Raw genomic sequence first — 14,842 nt, 5'->3', positions numbered from 1 at the left:
TCAGTGAACCTCTAGTTCACCTCAGCACCCAAGGCCGTTGAGGACGTCAGGGAGGGCTCTGCGCTGGGGGCTGGATTACTCCCCTTCCTTATTACCCTTGTTTCATCACGCAGAGTAGCTGATCAAAGAGCCACTCCTGGCGCGGCGGGGAGCCCAGCTCTCGTCAGCCTCCAGCTCTGGACACCCCACAGAGGTGGGCAGCAGAAGGCAGGAAGGAAAAGGCACATAGGATGGGGTGAATGTGCAAAGGCTGGCCCCTGCTACGACAGCATCTGTCAGGCAGGGACGGCCTCAGCAGCACAAGGTGGGCAGAAGCCGTGTACTCCTCCCTAACCCGCTGCATGAGGCCCGCGTTTGTGTGCTGTGATCCCTCCACACCTCTTTCCAGGTAAAGCAGCAACCACAAAAGTGCTTTCGAAGACAGCTGCCTGTACTGTGGCTACGAACAATGCTGACTTTCCTGTTAACTTCCTCTTGCAACAAGCACAATACACCTCCTGGCTTTTATACCCCTCAACACACATCCGTCCACTACAAAATCCCTCTGCGTGGCACCAGACCCCATTTTCCCTCGTAGGGAAGTTCTGATCACGGCGGGCATTCCTGCTCTGACAGAGGGGACAGGAGCCAGCCTGCCTCCCTGGCCCTGGGACCACGCCATCGTCCATCACAGTCACATCTGCGTGCACAATCCTGCAAATAACCTGAAAGAAATCTTGGGCTTCTGGAAAACAGGAGAGAAAATTAAACTAGACCCTAATGTATTTTCCAACCTCGAGAACAAATTTATATAACTCTACCGATGACATTTTCAAAGTTCATTCTGTAGTTCTACCTCCCTACCACACACACAAAACGTTCAGTGTCTCAAAAACAATCATATGAGAGGAAATGCAGCCACAAAAATCGTAACACGGTTCTTTAAAACCATGACATAAAGTAGCCTGTTTCATTTTGCCCTTCAAATGTCTCTTCTTAAAACACTGCCGTTCTCCTCTCTCTGGAACAATGCAGAAAAATCGTGGGTATATGACATTCACCAAGAGTGACAGGACAAATGGACCCAGACAGAAAAATGCTTGACTGAACTGTACTCTCCTGAAGCCTCACTAAAAGTGAGGGAAGCAGAAGGAAAAAAAAAAAAACAAAAGAAAAAAAAAACACACGCCAAGCCTCATATTTGTTCCAGGCAGTGAATGCTCACATTCAAGGTGTATCGGTTCCCTTCTCCATTTAAAATTAGTTGGCAGAGAAATAACATAGGCGAGCCACAATTGTTCCTAACCCCGTGTTCCTTAGTGAGCAGTTAACTAACTCTTACACTGAAAATAAACATAAATGCCTGCCAGTTCCCAATACATGACACAAACACACTGGAAGTAGAATGCAGTGTCCAACTACATTTGGAGAGAGGGGAATTGCATTTTTATACGACATACGAAGAAACGACTAGATAATCCTGAGGCCATATGCTGAGCCATCTTAGACAATTCTAGATCACAAATGCTACTGCACTGGGCAGGAAAAGATATTTTTCTCAAGCACTGAGAAACCCTAGGTAGAGTTTAAAAAACATCCTACCTTCCAAGGGGTAAATGAACCCCAGCAAAGATCAGTTCAGATAGCAGCACTGCCCTTTGTACGTCAGTTAGTAAAATGTAGATGATCTAAACAAATAACTTCCTGTTTTAGGACATGATTCCTGAGGAGGCAAAACAATACTGTCCTATACAGCCGTTTCTTATGGAAAGAATCCCTGGCTAAATAGGGCATTCTTATTCCATCCCCCTGATAGAGAAGTTACATGTGATCCGGGTACATTCTCAGGGCATCTGCTGTGTCCTGGGCATATCGCCATTTCTTCTTCCACCTGCTGCTCTTCATGACACGCAGGTGTCACGCACAAAACAGTCAGCTGGTTAGAAAAGGACATTCTAATCAGAAGCCAGGCAAGCAACATGTACTGTGGTAAGCTAGAAAGCATAACCTCTGTGCTTCGACATCCCTTTCCCCCTTAACACATCTTTCCTCCACAGCTGTGTGCGACTTTCGTTTCATCTAAGAAGAAGAAAATGAAAACTGAAAATGCACTTATTTCCCCCAAACTTTTCCTTTCCAGGTCCACTTTAACCCTTCCCGCAGAGAAGAGGTGCGAAGCGAGGCTCCCCTTGGTGAGATCTTCTCTTTCAGGAGGAGGACACGGCCCTGTAAGCAGGGGCAGCTTGGGGAGGAGGAAGAGCTGGACTCGGGGGATGAACAAACCCAACCACACCGTGTGCCGTCACCATGCCAGCCAGGATCTCGCGAGATGGGCTGCAGCTGACCCCCAGGACTGAGCGCGGAGCTTCGTGCCGCGGCACCTCGCTGCCTCTGCATGCGACTGTTCCCCCTGCAGCGCAGGAGGGATCCGAACTCGCGTGTCTGACGTGACTGCTGCCACACTGACAGCTTCAATTATGGGGCAGCAACCAAGCAGGGAGGACACAAATCTGGAAGGAATTCAAGCAGGTACCTCCCAAAACACTATCTCGTACCGTGTGATCCCAGGGGCTATCGGATAAAGCAGAAATATTGTTGCTGATGACTGAGGCTGAGGAAAGATACCCAGCAATTACACCAACAGCCCTGCCAGGACTTCTGTTACACAAGCGTGGAGTTTTAGTCAGCTCTGACGAAACAACCAGAATTTTTGCTGGCAAAGGAAATTTAGTCCTACAAAGCTTAAAAAGGAACCAGGGAAGTGAAAGTTAGTATGTATGTGATGGCTTGCACATCTCAGAGAGGCAAGCGCAGCAGACTTCAGGAAAGGAAACCGATTTCTACCAAGAACTACCAGAGGATGTGTTGAGCCTCACAATTCATGCTCGGCAATGTGCTGCCAGCAGGCAGCTTTGATAGGGCCCGGGATTTTCCCATGCTCACTTTTACACTCACTAAAGTTGGTAAGTTTCAGCAGAGACAAATTCTCTGAAGGCCCATGTGAAAGCTCAGCAGTCAGGGCCCACATCCGCAGCGTGCAGCCTTGCATAATCCTTCCTAGGAGCAACAGGTCCGGGAACAGGGAGGGAAACATGTCAAACGTGCATCGGCGCAGTGACATCCACAGAACAAGGAGAAACACGCAGCAAAGCAGCATGTGGAACTTCCCTTACTGGGAAGTGGAAAAAACGTCACGAGAGAATACCAGAGATCGTAATCTGAGTTCCCATAGCCAGAAATATTCCACGCCCACGACTGATGCTCACCCACCGCCTCCCATGAAACTGCCTTCCTCCTTCAGCCTCCTCCTCTCTTTTGCAGCCACTGAGAGCTCTGTGGCCGCCCCTCGCCCTCCTACACTGAAGTCTTACCTCTGGATGGCTCCGCTGTCCCGCAGCCTTGGCGACACGGGTGTGCGGGCAGCGATGGCTCTCATGCCAGGAGCCATGTGGGCAGGGAAGCTCGTTCAGGCCCCAAAAATGAGCTTCGGCAGCCAGAAGCGGGTCACAGAGCGGGCACAGCAGGGCAGGAGGGACTCCGGCACCTGCCCCTTGTGTGAGGCATACAAAGAAGAAAACACTGTGTAACAGTAGAGACCCTCCCAAAAAACAAGCCGAGCCCCACACATGAGCAGCCTTGAGACACAAAGGTGTTGCCCGAGCACACACCTGGTGCTCTAGGGCCAAGTGCTAAAGCAGGGACGGGCGGGCAGCGGGCTGGGACCCCACGGGCGGTGGGAGAGAGATGGAAATGAACGCCGCCGGGCAGCGCTCCTTCCACGCCTTAACGCCGCTTGACCAGGGCCCACAGGGCAAAGGAGCCACCACAGGGCTGGAAAAGGAGAAGCCCACGGAGCGGCCGGCTCGCAAGGCGCCCCGGGCCCCCATCGCCGGGTCCTCCCGGCCGCTGCGGGGCGCTGCCCCCCGCCGCCCCGCGGCCCCATCCGCCGTGAGATGGCGGCGCAGTTCCGCAGCTACGTGTGGGACCCGGCGCTGATCGTGGCGCAGATGGTGCTGCTGCAGGCCGGCTACTACAGCTCGCTCGGCCTCTGGCTCGCCCTCCTCGGCGCCCTCGGCAGCACCCGGCCCTCCCTGCACCAGGTCTTCAGCGACGAGGTGAGGAGGGGCGGCGTGGAGACGGGCCGGGGCCGGGCAGGGGCTGCCCCCCTGGGGAAACCGAGCTCCGTGTGGGGGTCCCGGGCCTGGGGGTGCTTCGTAGGAGCCCCCAGAGTGGATCCAGAGGCGGCCGGGGCTCTGGGCGGCATCAGGTCCCTGCGGGGTACCCCCAGAGCGGGCAGCCCCCCGCACAGTGTGCTATAGCCCAGTGTTGGGGTACAGCGCACCCCCTGTGTTGTGTCGTACCCCAGCGTTGGGGTGCGCGCCCCCACGGCTGGCAGCGCCCCGGGGTGAGGCAGAGGTGTGATTTTGTGGGGGCACCCCCGGCAGGGCTGGTGGGAGGGCTGCTGTCACCGCCCCGGCCCTTCTTACGGAGCGTAGCGGGCGCAGGGCAGTGCCTGTGTGGCTGGCTGTGGGGTGAGGTTGGCTGTGGTGTGTGCTGTGGTTTCTTACTAATAACGCTGTGCAGATTTTAGGCTTCTCAACCCCACCTGGGAGGCTCTCCATGATGGCTTTCGTCCTCAATGCACTCACCTGGTAAGTCAGCAAATAGCTAGAACACGTACCACTCCTGTTATTCCAACGGTTCCGGTGTTTTGTGCTTACTCTTTCATAACACTGAACTTTGTGAGAATTCAGCGTGACCACTGCCTCTCTCGCAACACCTCCTGGAAGCCCAGTGCCTGGTCGAGCACGTCTGTTGAGGTCAGGTTATTCCCTGTCCCTCTGGTCTGGAGGGGAGGCCAGCTGGGAACCGCTGGCTCTGAAGGTGACTTAACCCTGATCCCGGATAAGTCATTTCTCTTTACTGCCTCAGTTTCCCAGTCCAAAAATGAGTCTTGCTCCCGTGAGAGATTTTACTGAACAGTAGAATTAATGAGTCTCAGCAAAGACTGATCTGTAAACTGTACTGTACTTTGTGCCTGCCACTAGGCAGAGATTACTGGGGGAGATAGTGCAGAGAGCCAGGCAGGAATTTTTAAGCTAAAAACTCATTTGTGTGCCATCATATAATTAAAATGCTGTAAGCCATTTAAATCTTGCTACAGCGTCCGTGAGCAAGGTGAGGAACGACCTATCCTTAAAACAGTTAAGAAGTCCTAAAACATCTTGATAACTAGCACCAACAATTCCTAATAGATCTTGCCATATCCCCTTTTCCACAGGCACAGTGCAGTGTGTTTATTCATCTCTGTCTTTACTTTGCAGCGCTCTGGGGTTGCTGTACTTCATCCGAAGAGGAAAGCAGTGCCTGGATTTCACAGTCACAGTTCACTTCTTCCATCTTCTGGGCTGCTGGATTTATAACTCGCACTTTCCCTCAACTCTGACGTGGTGGCTGGTGCACATCGTCTGCACAGCGCTCATGGCTGCAATTGGGGAATACCTCTGCATGAGGATAGAACTCAGAGAAATCCCACTGAATTCTGCTCCCAAATCCAACGTATAAACTTGCTCTGGCAACAACATGCTGCATTGCGTCATTGTTTCCAGCACAAGTACATCTAATGCCTGAAAGTCATCACTGAAGAAGCACAGCAGGTCTGTTTAGACTTTTTTTTTTTTTTTAAGATCTTGGTGACTGCGTGAGTGTGAGCATCTCCTCTGTCATCATCAGACAACGGGGAGGAGCAGATGTTTATTTTATTAACACAAAGCATTAATGACTGTATGGCAAGTGTGCTCTTAAGCTCTTCATTCATGAGACTGTTAAAAACCAAGTAGCAAATCTTCATGCCTGAGGAGCACCTGGAATTAAGCAAATGTGAGAGGTCCCTGTATGGGTATTGCAGTGGTCAGCTCATCTAGCAGGAGCTGGCACAGTGAGCAGTGGGGCCAGGAGCTGCTGCTACCAGGTTGTAATTCACATGTGCTTTGGTTGGAAAGAAGTCAAGGAAGTGAATGGGCGGGGGAAAAAGAACATAACTGTACTTTAATGTGAATCACCAGCTGAGACCCTAAATAACCTATAATCTTAGATGGGTTTGTTTGCTGTTTCCATGTTTAATACATAGAGATGTCAGACAGCAGTTTGCTGAAGAAATCTTTTGTAATAATAAAAGTATTACGTTGCTGTGAGTGTGTTACTGGGAAGCTAAGCACTTCAAGAAATACCATGAATGTCTGTATTGTGGCAACAGAAGTATCTTGGGAAATCAGGCAGCATAACGCTCGCTTCAGGAAGCACGTCAGCAGCCCAGGACCTCCACATGCTTAGTCCTGGGCTGGAGCTGTTTTAGGGGAAATCTGCAAAAGTTTCTAGAGCCACACTACCATTCCCAGTTGCCTGGGTCTTCCTGTCAGGCTTCAAAAATCTAGCAGCAGAGCTAGCCTGATTGGGGTACCGTTTATTCAAGTAAGAAACTGCTACTTGGTTCTCAAAGTGATAGGATGCACCGTCAGTTAGAGATGCTTCAAAAAACCTCACCTGTTGGGCCACCACAAACAAAAACCTTACAGCTAAAGGGCAGACCTGCATCCTGTCTGCTAAGGGGTGTTTTGTTTGTGAGATCCCAGAAGAGGGCAAAGCAAGTCCTAAAGAAAGATTGTTCTCCTGTGCAGCATCTTGCTGCAGTAACCTTCCTTTGTATGTCGATGTTTGTAAATGCCAATTTGTGTAAATTATTTGCTGATTTAGTTTGTTGAGAGTTGATGGGATGATTTGAGGTTGATAAACTCTTTGAAGTTGCTCTTTTGACTTTTATTACTGGTGAGAAACTATTTCAATTTGTGCTCTACTATCCAGGTACTATGGATTCAGGCAGGGTGAAATTCTGACATTAAGTATTTTGGGGGGTTGCTGCAGAGAAGGAAGGATTGATGGCTGTATGTGTTTAGACAGAACTTTTTGTAGCCTGAGATTTCACCAGTACCTATTGCTAACCAAACCCCCTTTAAGCCCAGTTTTAGTCCCATCATGAGTACAGCAGCAGTTTTTCAGAGGAAAATGTTTACACAAGTTTTTCTGTGCAAGAGCCAAAACTTTCTGGAGGGCCACCCCGAGGTCATTTCCTACTGCTCCCCCTCTAACTCTGCTGTGAACTCAGCAAGACACTTTGTCCCTCCTTAAAACCTGCTGGTTTCTCCCATGTGAGGATACTTGCCTTCCTTCCAGTCACATTCAGCCCAGACATAAATAAACTGGTGCTTGGTCTTCCAGTAGGTGCCAGTATCTCCTTCAGAAACGAGATCCATGTGAACGATCACGGCACACAGCACAGAGCATGCTCTGCCTTGGGGCTGCCGAACGCTGGCTCGCTATCATCAGTTGTATTTTAAGACTCTTTCAGGGTCATTTTGTCCTCTCCTGCTTTTTGTTGTTAGTATTGAGAAGGAATGTCCCAGCCCTGCGCAGGGAAGGTTTGCAGGTTTAATTCAAGGCTGAATACCACACCAAATCCCAGTGTTCCTGTGTTCCTTAGGGATGATCTCCAGGCAACTGTGGAACAGAGGACTGGGTGAATGAATACAAGTGAGCACATGTAAAGGAGAGGAGAGAAGTCACATTAGTCCCATTTCCTAAAGGAGAACAGACAGCAGATCCCAGGGTTGCTGTGAGACCGCGTTAAAGAGGTGCTAGCTTTGTTCCCCTGGAGGAACAGGGATGAAGACTTTAGACCAAGGAACACTTACCTCCTTACTTTCTGTATGCATAAGATATGCTTCGACTGCTTTTCACAGACTTCCTTGCAGGGGGATCCGAAGTTTCAGTGCAGCTTTGTATCTGGGGACACTTGGGTAGAGCAAGGACACAAGACGACTTGCCAAACCTGGATCCAACACCAAGGCTGTGGGACATCCAGCACGCTGCACTAGCATGAAGCATGCTGTAGGATTAGAGGTGCTTTCTTTAAGCAGGCTCCCTTTGAGGGATCAATCCGTACAGCACTTTTTATTTTATAAAGGAAATCTACCGTAGCTGTCCTAGTCATAGGGGAAGTTCTGCAAAAAAATAAATACTAGTTGAGGAGAAAACCTCTGAAATTCATCACTCCCATATTGTGAAACCTAATTATCACTTGTGAGCATTGTCAGGTCTCCACAGCACCTTTGGCTTTAAAAAATTCTGCTGCTCCATACCTGAATTGGTGGCAGATGGTCTTTGTTTCTTAATGAATTTTCTTTTTTTTGTGTGTGCAATGGAGTTGGATTTGCTTTCAGGGAAGATTTTCCCCAACACCTGCTCTTCTTAGAGACAGTGGTAGTATCAGCTAGCTATCTGCACCCAAGGTTTGCAAAAAGGTCTCTGGGTTCTTGGAGATCTCTGCTGCAACTTCTACATTTTTGCCCCCTCCAAAGCCATTTAAAAGTACAAAATTTTAAGAGAAGATGCCAAATTCAAGGAGAAGTTAAGGAAGGGTAATTGTGAGGGGCTTATTTGTTTCCCTAAAGGCATTAAACACCTACCCTAAAGATCAATCAGGTGCAGTTTCTGGATTCAAAAGACTCCAGCCTTGGCTGCATGCAATACTCACCTCCTCAGCTTTCCCCTGCTGCAAACAACAGGCTGGAAAAAAGGTAATGGGGGAAGGGGAGACTGGATCAAGCAACATACACTGTTGGAGCAGAATAGAAAGGAAACCAAGACAGCCAAGTGGTTCAGTCCAGGCTCTGCAGTGCTCTGGTTTAGCCTTTCTCCCCCACGTATCATCAGGCTTTGTGCCAGCGATGCTCAGTACATAAGTGGTGGCTGCAGAAAGCCTGGTTAACCTTGCACTGAAGTGCTGTCTGAACACCAGCTGCTCCTCACCAGCTTACATCTGGGAATGTTCCTCCATCCATTCCTTCCCTCCTGGAGCTGAAGGATAGGTGATAGAGCAGGTAAGAGAGCACAGGAGTGCCAGGAGAGGAATGTGATTAAAGAGCCCTGAACCACTGTTCCCTTACTGAGAACACCACAAGTGCCTTGATAAGTGGCCAGTCTGTGCAAACAGCCAAAGTGATGTACTTAGGGAAGTCAGACTGAAATACCCTGTTAGTTAAACACGGACAATTCAGATCTGATGAAAGACAGCTGGGTCCCTTAATTAGAACATGCAGTTCACAGCCACATCCAGCTGTTGAGCCCTAATTTAGGGCATGATGAAGCCAGCTCTTTCCCCATCCAGGAGCAGCAGCACCACATGGGGAGCACACTGGAGCAGCAGGAAGACCCAGCAAGGCTCACGGTGCTCTTCTTAGCGAGGGGCTGGCCCCAGACCTTCCCAGGAGCAGGTAACAGGCCCATGCTGTGTCTCCAGCTCCCATGGCCCTGTGCAGTAAGGCAGGGCACAGAGCTTCATCAGCATCCTTAAAGCACAGCTGCCTCACACTGCCCAGTATCTGAGTTTTTATAGCACACCCAGGAGTCCCACGCAAGCACCCCTCTATAGAAAATACTTTTGATGCTTGTACCAAAGCCGCAAAGGAAGCTAGAAGAGACTGCTTTCAAACAAGACGCAGGACAAATAGCCTCAGCCTCTACAACAAAATTTAATTCTCTGGAATTACACAGTTACCCACAGAGCTGCTTACGGGTACCATTGGGAAAAGCTGTAAAGCAAAAGAGTTGCCATAAACAATTTTATTTTTTTTTAAAGGTAGCTTGGCACCCCTTTTCCTCACAAATATTTTTGCCTTTCCGTTTCCTTAGAAAAGGGATTTACACATAACACAGGAGTTACTCAGGAGTCCAGATGTGTGCTAGTGAAGAAGTCATGCACCTGTGATTATCCTTTAGTGGGTTTTCAAAGTGTCCTCAAAGACAGACGGCCAGTTCCTCTATGCTTTTGGCAGGACATACACCATCCCCAGCACCTCACAAATACCAGTGTGAAAATTCCCGTCTAATTTTCAGTGCCTAAGTCAAAAATCTGAGGAGTCGATCTGGTGGAAACAGGCAGCTACACTAACAGGTTTCCATTCAATAACCATAGAAGAGTGCAAAAAGAATTCAGTGTTCACAACCAGAGAATTTCAGTGTTCACAGGCAATTTCCCATTTTTCCCCAAGTCCTCCATCCCACGTGTACAGTCCACAAATTCTGCAGGCAGCCAGAGCCACGCCTGCGCCTTGAGGCAAAAGGGGACAAGCATTATCCCAAATTACAGAGGAACAACAAAACCCACAAGATGCTGCCGGGCTCCTCCATGTCTCAGATACGGGACAGCGCTGAGCGTTCACTGAGCACCACACACCGCAATCCTCAAGGGTTTGGAGAAGAAAGTGATCAGAAAGGTGCCACGACGCGCTGCCCCCACCTCTGTTGCGGTACTTACAGAGCTGCGGGTCCTGAGTTCAGCCAAGTGACGATGAGGGGGATGCCGAGGACAGAAACTTTGGGAACCTGGGTCCAGGCAGAGCTCTGGGCCGTGCTGGGGCTGCAGAGGTCAAACAAGCTGCCTCGAAACTTGACCTTTTGGGCCTCCCTCCTCAGCATCTCCCAGACAGCCGCTGCTTCCTTCTGGCACTCCCAGAGCACCGTCAGGGCACAGATGTGAAATTCATCCCAGTACCTGCAGCCCGGAGACAGCACTGTCAGTCCCTGCGTGCGGGGAGGCCAAGGAGCCAGGCAGAGCCTCGCTGCCCTGTGCCGGCCCTGCAAGCAGCTGCAGCCTCAGTTTTTTGGAGGAACTGTCCAGCTGTGGGGTGGGAACAGCTCGCCAGGAGCCACGCGAGGAGCCTGGCCCTACAGCCCTCCACTGCTCTTTCTCCTTCCCCACACCGTTACCCATCCCCTCCGCAGTCTCTCAGAGCATCTTGGCTAAAATTCCAAACATCACTGAAATTATTTTTTTTTCCCTTGCAAGTCAGTAAAATCCATTATTTTTCATCAACGTGTTTCCTTTCAGCACTGAGCACCCTGAACATCTGAAACTGAGGTCAAAGGCCCAGCACACTGCATTTATGGCTTTCTTCAGGCTGATTCGGGGCAAAACACAGGCACGGAGAGGAGAACAACAGCTCGGCAGCCTCTTGTGGATTTATAAATAACATATCAGCAGAGGCTGGGGAACTGTGTTCTCATTAGACACCTCTATTTATCTCGGTATTATTCTGCACAAACAGAAGCCATTCAATGGCAAGAGACTTCTGAGGAGCTCCAGAAACAGAAACACAAAATAGGCACGGGTCTAGAAAAGGTGCAGCGGGTGCCAGCAGCCTCCAGGACCGACCCCGCTGCTTCTATCCAGATCTCTCAGGGCTTTCTCCTTCCCCAGATCTCCCTCTTACCCTTGACAAAGAAACCGGGGGGTGGTGGAGAAGCTGCTTTTGAGCTGTTTCCAATGAGTTCCCTGCCCTGCAGCTGCCCACAGGCAAGGACAGCAGGCACCAGGCTGAGCCACGTCTCCCTGCCCTGCTCCGGGAGGGACCAGAAGCAGCTCCCCCTGCCCGGGTTCTGTTTGGGTTTTTTTGGGGGGTGGCTGCTGAGTGTTTGAGGCTCGTGGAGCGTTAGGCTCAGTTCCTGACTTCCCAACGGCTGCTGTGACTGCAGCGATGGGGCAGGGACGGGACCAACAGCCTGGGAGGCTGCAGCGTGCACGGCAGCACGGCCGCGTCCCAGCGCAGCTGGATTCGCAGGCGAGGTCCCCGCTTTGGAGACACAAACCCACAAAACAAACCAGCTGGAGTCTGAAAGTCTCCAAACGCCATGGACCCTCCTCTCCTCCAGAGAAGCAAGCCTGGCAACTCCTCCCGAATCAGGTTTGTTGGCGAGGGCGATTGCAGCCCCCAGGGACCTGCAGCACCTGCAGTCAAGACCCCAGCGCTGCCGACCCGGCACAGATCACCCAGTGTGGTTTGAAGTCGCAGTTTCCCTCCTAAACAAGGCTTTTGCCAAGGGACAGACAAGGCTCTGAGCCTGCTTGCTGCTAACCTTCCCCCGTGACTTCTTCCAATGAGGAGAGCAATTGCTCTGCCCCCACTGGGCCACCAGCTCGCCGCGGGGTCCCTTGGGATGGAGGGGAGCCGAACGGACCCTGCGTGGGAAGGGGCAGCTTGTTTCGGTCTCAGCACCCCATGCTGGAGATGACACCTTTGTCCAGGCAGGCAGGAGCACTTCCTTTATTTAGTTTTCTTACCAGGCTTACATCAAAACGCCAGCTGTGATCGAGTTCATTAAACAGAGTCACTGTGGCAGAATAAATATCCTGAGATAATGAGAGCCCGGTGCCAACCCAGGTAACCCCTCGCGTTCGCTCCCGAGCTGCTGCCACTGCCCCGGGCCGGCAGCAGGCAGCTCTGCCAGGAGAGGGTTTAGCCTGGCTTAAATATTTGGGCAAAACGTGGCTGGGAGAAGCAGCTCCAGCCTGCTGCTGCTTTCAGCGGGGATCGCAGTCCCCGGTCCTTCACCCTTCACAGCCTCCATCTGGTCAGGCTGCGGTCGGGCAGGGAAGCACCGCGCACGCAGAGCCGAGGTGCCGACACCACCGGCACCACCCCGCCTCTCATCCCCGTCTCCATCCCTGACCCACGCTCCCAGGGAGGGGAGCACGGCGCCTTCCATGGGCAGGCAGGTGGCAGCTGAGGAGGGTAGGGGTTAAAGGCCATAACTCAGAAAGATTTTCCCGGACATCTTTTTCCTCCAGCCACAGCGAGCCCAGCTTGCCACGCACCGCCACCTGCCCACCAGGACCAGCACAAGGAGTCGGCTTGTCCAGGAAAGTCCCATCCCGAGCCCCAATTCCCAGGTCCTGTTCTTTCCTATTTAGTGCCCCAGAGCCTGTTGAAAACCTCCTCTTGCACTTCATTTGAGCGGGAGCTGTGAGTTTCAGCAGAGAGCAATCACGCCTCCGGCAGCCCCCCAAGCACATGCTGAGCCACACACCCGGCTATTTTCTGATACCAAGGAGCCACACACATCACAGCCTAGAAAAAGCAGTTCCCGTTTCAGCCCTGCCTCCCACTGCATCCCAGGGAGGCATTTCATCCTAAGCTAGGCTGTCCAGTGGAGAAGGAGGCAAGAAGGAGCAGGACACAGCCAGCTCCCCATCAGCGGGGTTTCTGTCGGGGGAACGCATCCCCAGAGCAAATAATTAGAAATGAAAGCACCGAGGGTAGTTAGCTCTCAGTTCTTTTACCTCTTTCATTACTATTCTGGGTCTCCTACAGTTAACGTCCTCCCAGCGCTGCAGTCACACAAAATACCAGGGGCAGGTGGCAATTCCAGCCTGAAAGATGATGGGCTGGGAAGGGAGGGAGGCAGCGAGCCTGCCCGGGGCTGCAGCACCTAGCTGGAGGCAGCCTGCCTCCCGCAGCCAGGTCCTGGTGCCTCCATCCAAACACTTGGGGGTCCGGGTTGAGTCCTGCCAGCCCCACACCCGCAGGGGGTCACAGTGCAAGTCCTGGGGGTTGGAGCTATTTTTAAGGGCTGGAGATGCAGGCTCTGCCCGGAGGTGGGTGGATGCAGGGAGCTCTCCCTGTGTTTGGGGTCAGAGGGAGGCAGGGTGCGTGCACGGAGGGATCCAGGCACACAGCAGCACAGAGGGGTGCTGGATGTGCGCCCCCAATCACCCAGCCCCTGTCCTCTCAGTGCTGGTGGGGAGCCCGTGAGGGTCCGGGGCCCCATCCCACCCCCCCAGAGACCGTCCCCACGGGGTGGGACACGCAGGGGGTCCCAGCACGGGGCCGTACTCACCCACAGACCCGGTGCAGCCCCTGGGGCTCGATGCTCTCCTCCTCCTCGTACGTGGCCATGTTCTCCCCCAGTTTCAGGACGCAGTCTGAGAAGCCTCGGTAGACATCCATGCACGCAGTGCCAAGTGCCCGGTGCCCTGCCAGCCACCGAGGGGATGGAACAAGCTCAGAGACCTTTGGGGACGGTGCCCACCTCCCTCCTGGGGCGACCTGGGCAGGGCAAGCTCCCCGTTCTGAGCAGGATGCATGCAAACCACGCACCCCTCACTTGTTTCCCAGCCCTGCCTGTTTGGGGGCGGGGGGGGGGGGGGGTTGTTCAGAGAGATGATGTGGGGGCAGCCTGGGTGCCTCCCTCCCTGCCTGCCCTGCTCTAGCTGAGGACAGGAACAGAGGGGCACAGCCAGCAAGTAGCCCCCTGAGAAAAGCCACAGGACAACGACACGGACAAGAGGCAGGGGACCCCCACCAGCACCCCCCCTGCACACCCCACACACCAGCACGGGACATTGCCCCTGCCCAGAGCCCCCAAACCCTGCCCGGGCAGCACCTCCCCGGCTCCAGCACCCAAACCCCATCCAGGGCAGCACCCACCACCCGCCGGGGGTCGCAGCCTTACCCAGGGCGACGAGCAGGACGAGCAGCACGGCCGTGCCCCGCCGCTGCCCCATCCCGCAACCCCAATCCGAATCCCGATCCCGTGCCGGCGCCCCCCATGGCCGCCAGCACTCCCCGCCCCAGCTCCGGCCGCAGCTAATTAGCGGCTTTGACCACGGTTAATTAATGAGGGGGCCGGACCGCCGCTCATTAGCACCTGGAGGGGGGCAGCCCGGCTCCTCGTGGCTCCCCTGGGGCAGCGCCCCCCGGATCTGCGCGGCTGCCGGGGCAGAGCCTGGGGGGGGGGGAGGCACCCCCCAGCCCCCAGCCCCCAGCCCGACCCTTTCGGACCTCCCCCGGCTGGTTTCGTACAGCCCCCGGCTGGGGTCGCCCTGCCCCTTTCCTGGATTCCGAAACCCGTCCCGTCTCTCCTTCCATCCCTCCCTCCTTCTCTCCATCCCTCCCTTCACCCCTCCATCCTTCTCTCCTCCCTCCCTCCATTGATCCCTCCACCCCTCCCTCCACCCCTCCCTCCATCC

The 14,842-nt window shown here is 53.2% G+C and overlaps 2 protein-coding genes across 5 annotated transcripts; one reads left to right on the top strand and one right to left on the bottom strand.

Annotated features, from left to right (window-relative positions):
* The first annotated feature begins 3,878 nt into the window (after positions 1 to 3,878).
* SYS1 (SYS1 golgi trafficking protein) lies at positions 3,879 to 6,784 on the top strand. The gene is made up of 3 exons (XM_080557750.1): positions 3,879 to 4,094; positions 4,564 to 4,631; positions 5,304 to 6,784. Exons 1-3 carry the CDS (start codon positions 3,933 to 3,935, stop codon positions 5,542 to 5,544), a joined length of 471 nt encoding a protein of 156 aa, XP_080413876.1. The 5' UTR covers positions 3,879 to 3,932; the 3' UTR covers positions 5,545 to 6,784.
* LOC308178722 (neuritin-like) lies at positions 6,655 to 14,768 on the bottom strand. 4 transcript variants are annotated; one of them, XM_080557748.1, is made up of 4 exons: positions 14,326 to 14,426; positions 13,711 to 13,846; positions 10,352 to 10,588; positions 6,655 to 8,036 (listed from the first exon to the last, which is right to left on the bottom strand). In XM_080557748.1, the coding sequence occupies exons 1-4, from the start codon at positions 14,375 to 14,377 to the stop codon at positions 7,907 to 7,909; spliced, it is 555 nt and encodes a 184-aa protein (XP_080413874.1). In that variant the 5' UTR covers positions 14,378 to 14,426; the 3' UTR covers positions 6,655 to 7,906. The 4 variants fall into 4 exon arrangements, with proteins under 4 accessions (XP_080413874.1, XP_080413872.1, XP_080413871.1 ...); XM_080557746.1 differs by lacking the exons at positions 6,655 to 8,036; positions 14,326 to 14,426 and adding exons at positions 8,067 to 8,892; positions 14,521 to 14,768; XM_080557745.1 differs by lacking the exons at positions 6,655 to 8,036; positions 14,326 to 14,426 and adding exons at positions 8,902 to 9,345; positions 14,521 to 14,768.
* Positions 14,769 to 14,842: the final 74 nt, after the last annotated feature.

This window comes from Anser brachyrhynchus (genome assembly GCF_964034855.1).
Source record: "Anser brachyrhynchus genome assembly, chromosome: 16".
Taxonomy (NCBI): domain Eukaryota; kingdom Metazoa; phylum Chordata; class Aves; order Anseriformes; family Anatidae; genus Anser; species Anser brachyrhynchus.
The sequence above is the reverse complement of the archived record's forward strand: the minus strand, read 5'-3'. Positions and strand labels throughout refer to the sequence as shown.

Coding starts and splice junctions, on each gene's coding strand:
- SYS1 (XM_080557750.1), top strand. CDS start 3,933: ATGGCGGCGCAGTTCCGCAGCTACGTGTGGGACCCGGCGCTGATCGTG. Junction 4,095..4,563: donor ACCAGGTCTTCAGCGACGAG/GTGAGGAGGGGC, acceptor AACGCTGTGCAG/ATTTTAGGCTTCTCAACCCC. Junction 4,632..5,303: donor GTCCTCAATGCACTCACCTG/GTAAGTCAGCAA, acceptor TTTACTTTGCAG/CGCTCTGGGGTTGCTGTACT.
- LOC308178722 (XM_080557745.1), bottom strand. CDS start 14,761: ATGGAGAGAAGGAGGGAGGGATGGAAGGAGAGACGGGACGGGTTTCGG. Junction 10,589..13,710: donor GGGCTGCACCGGGTCTGTGG/GTGAGTACGGCC, acceptor TCCGGGCTGCAG/GTACTGGGATGAATTTCACA. Junction 9,346..10,351: donor AACTCAGGACCCGCAGCTCT/GTAAGTACCGCA, acceptor CTTACTGCACAG/GGCCATGGGAGCTGGAGACA.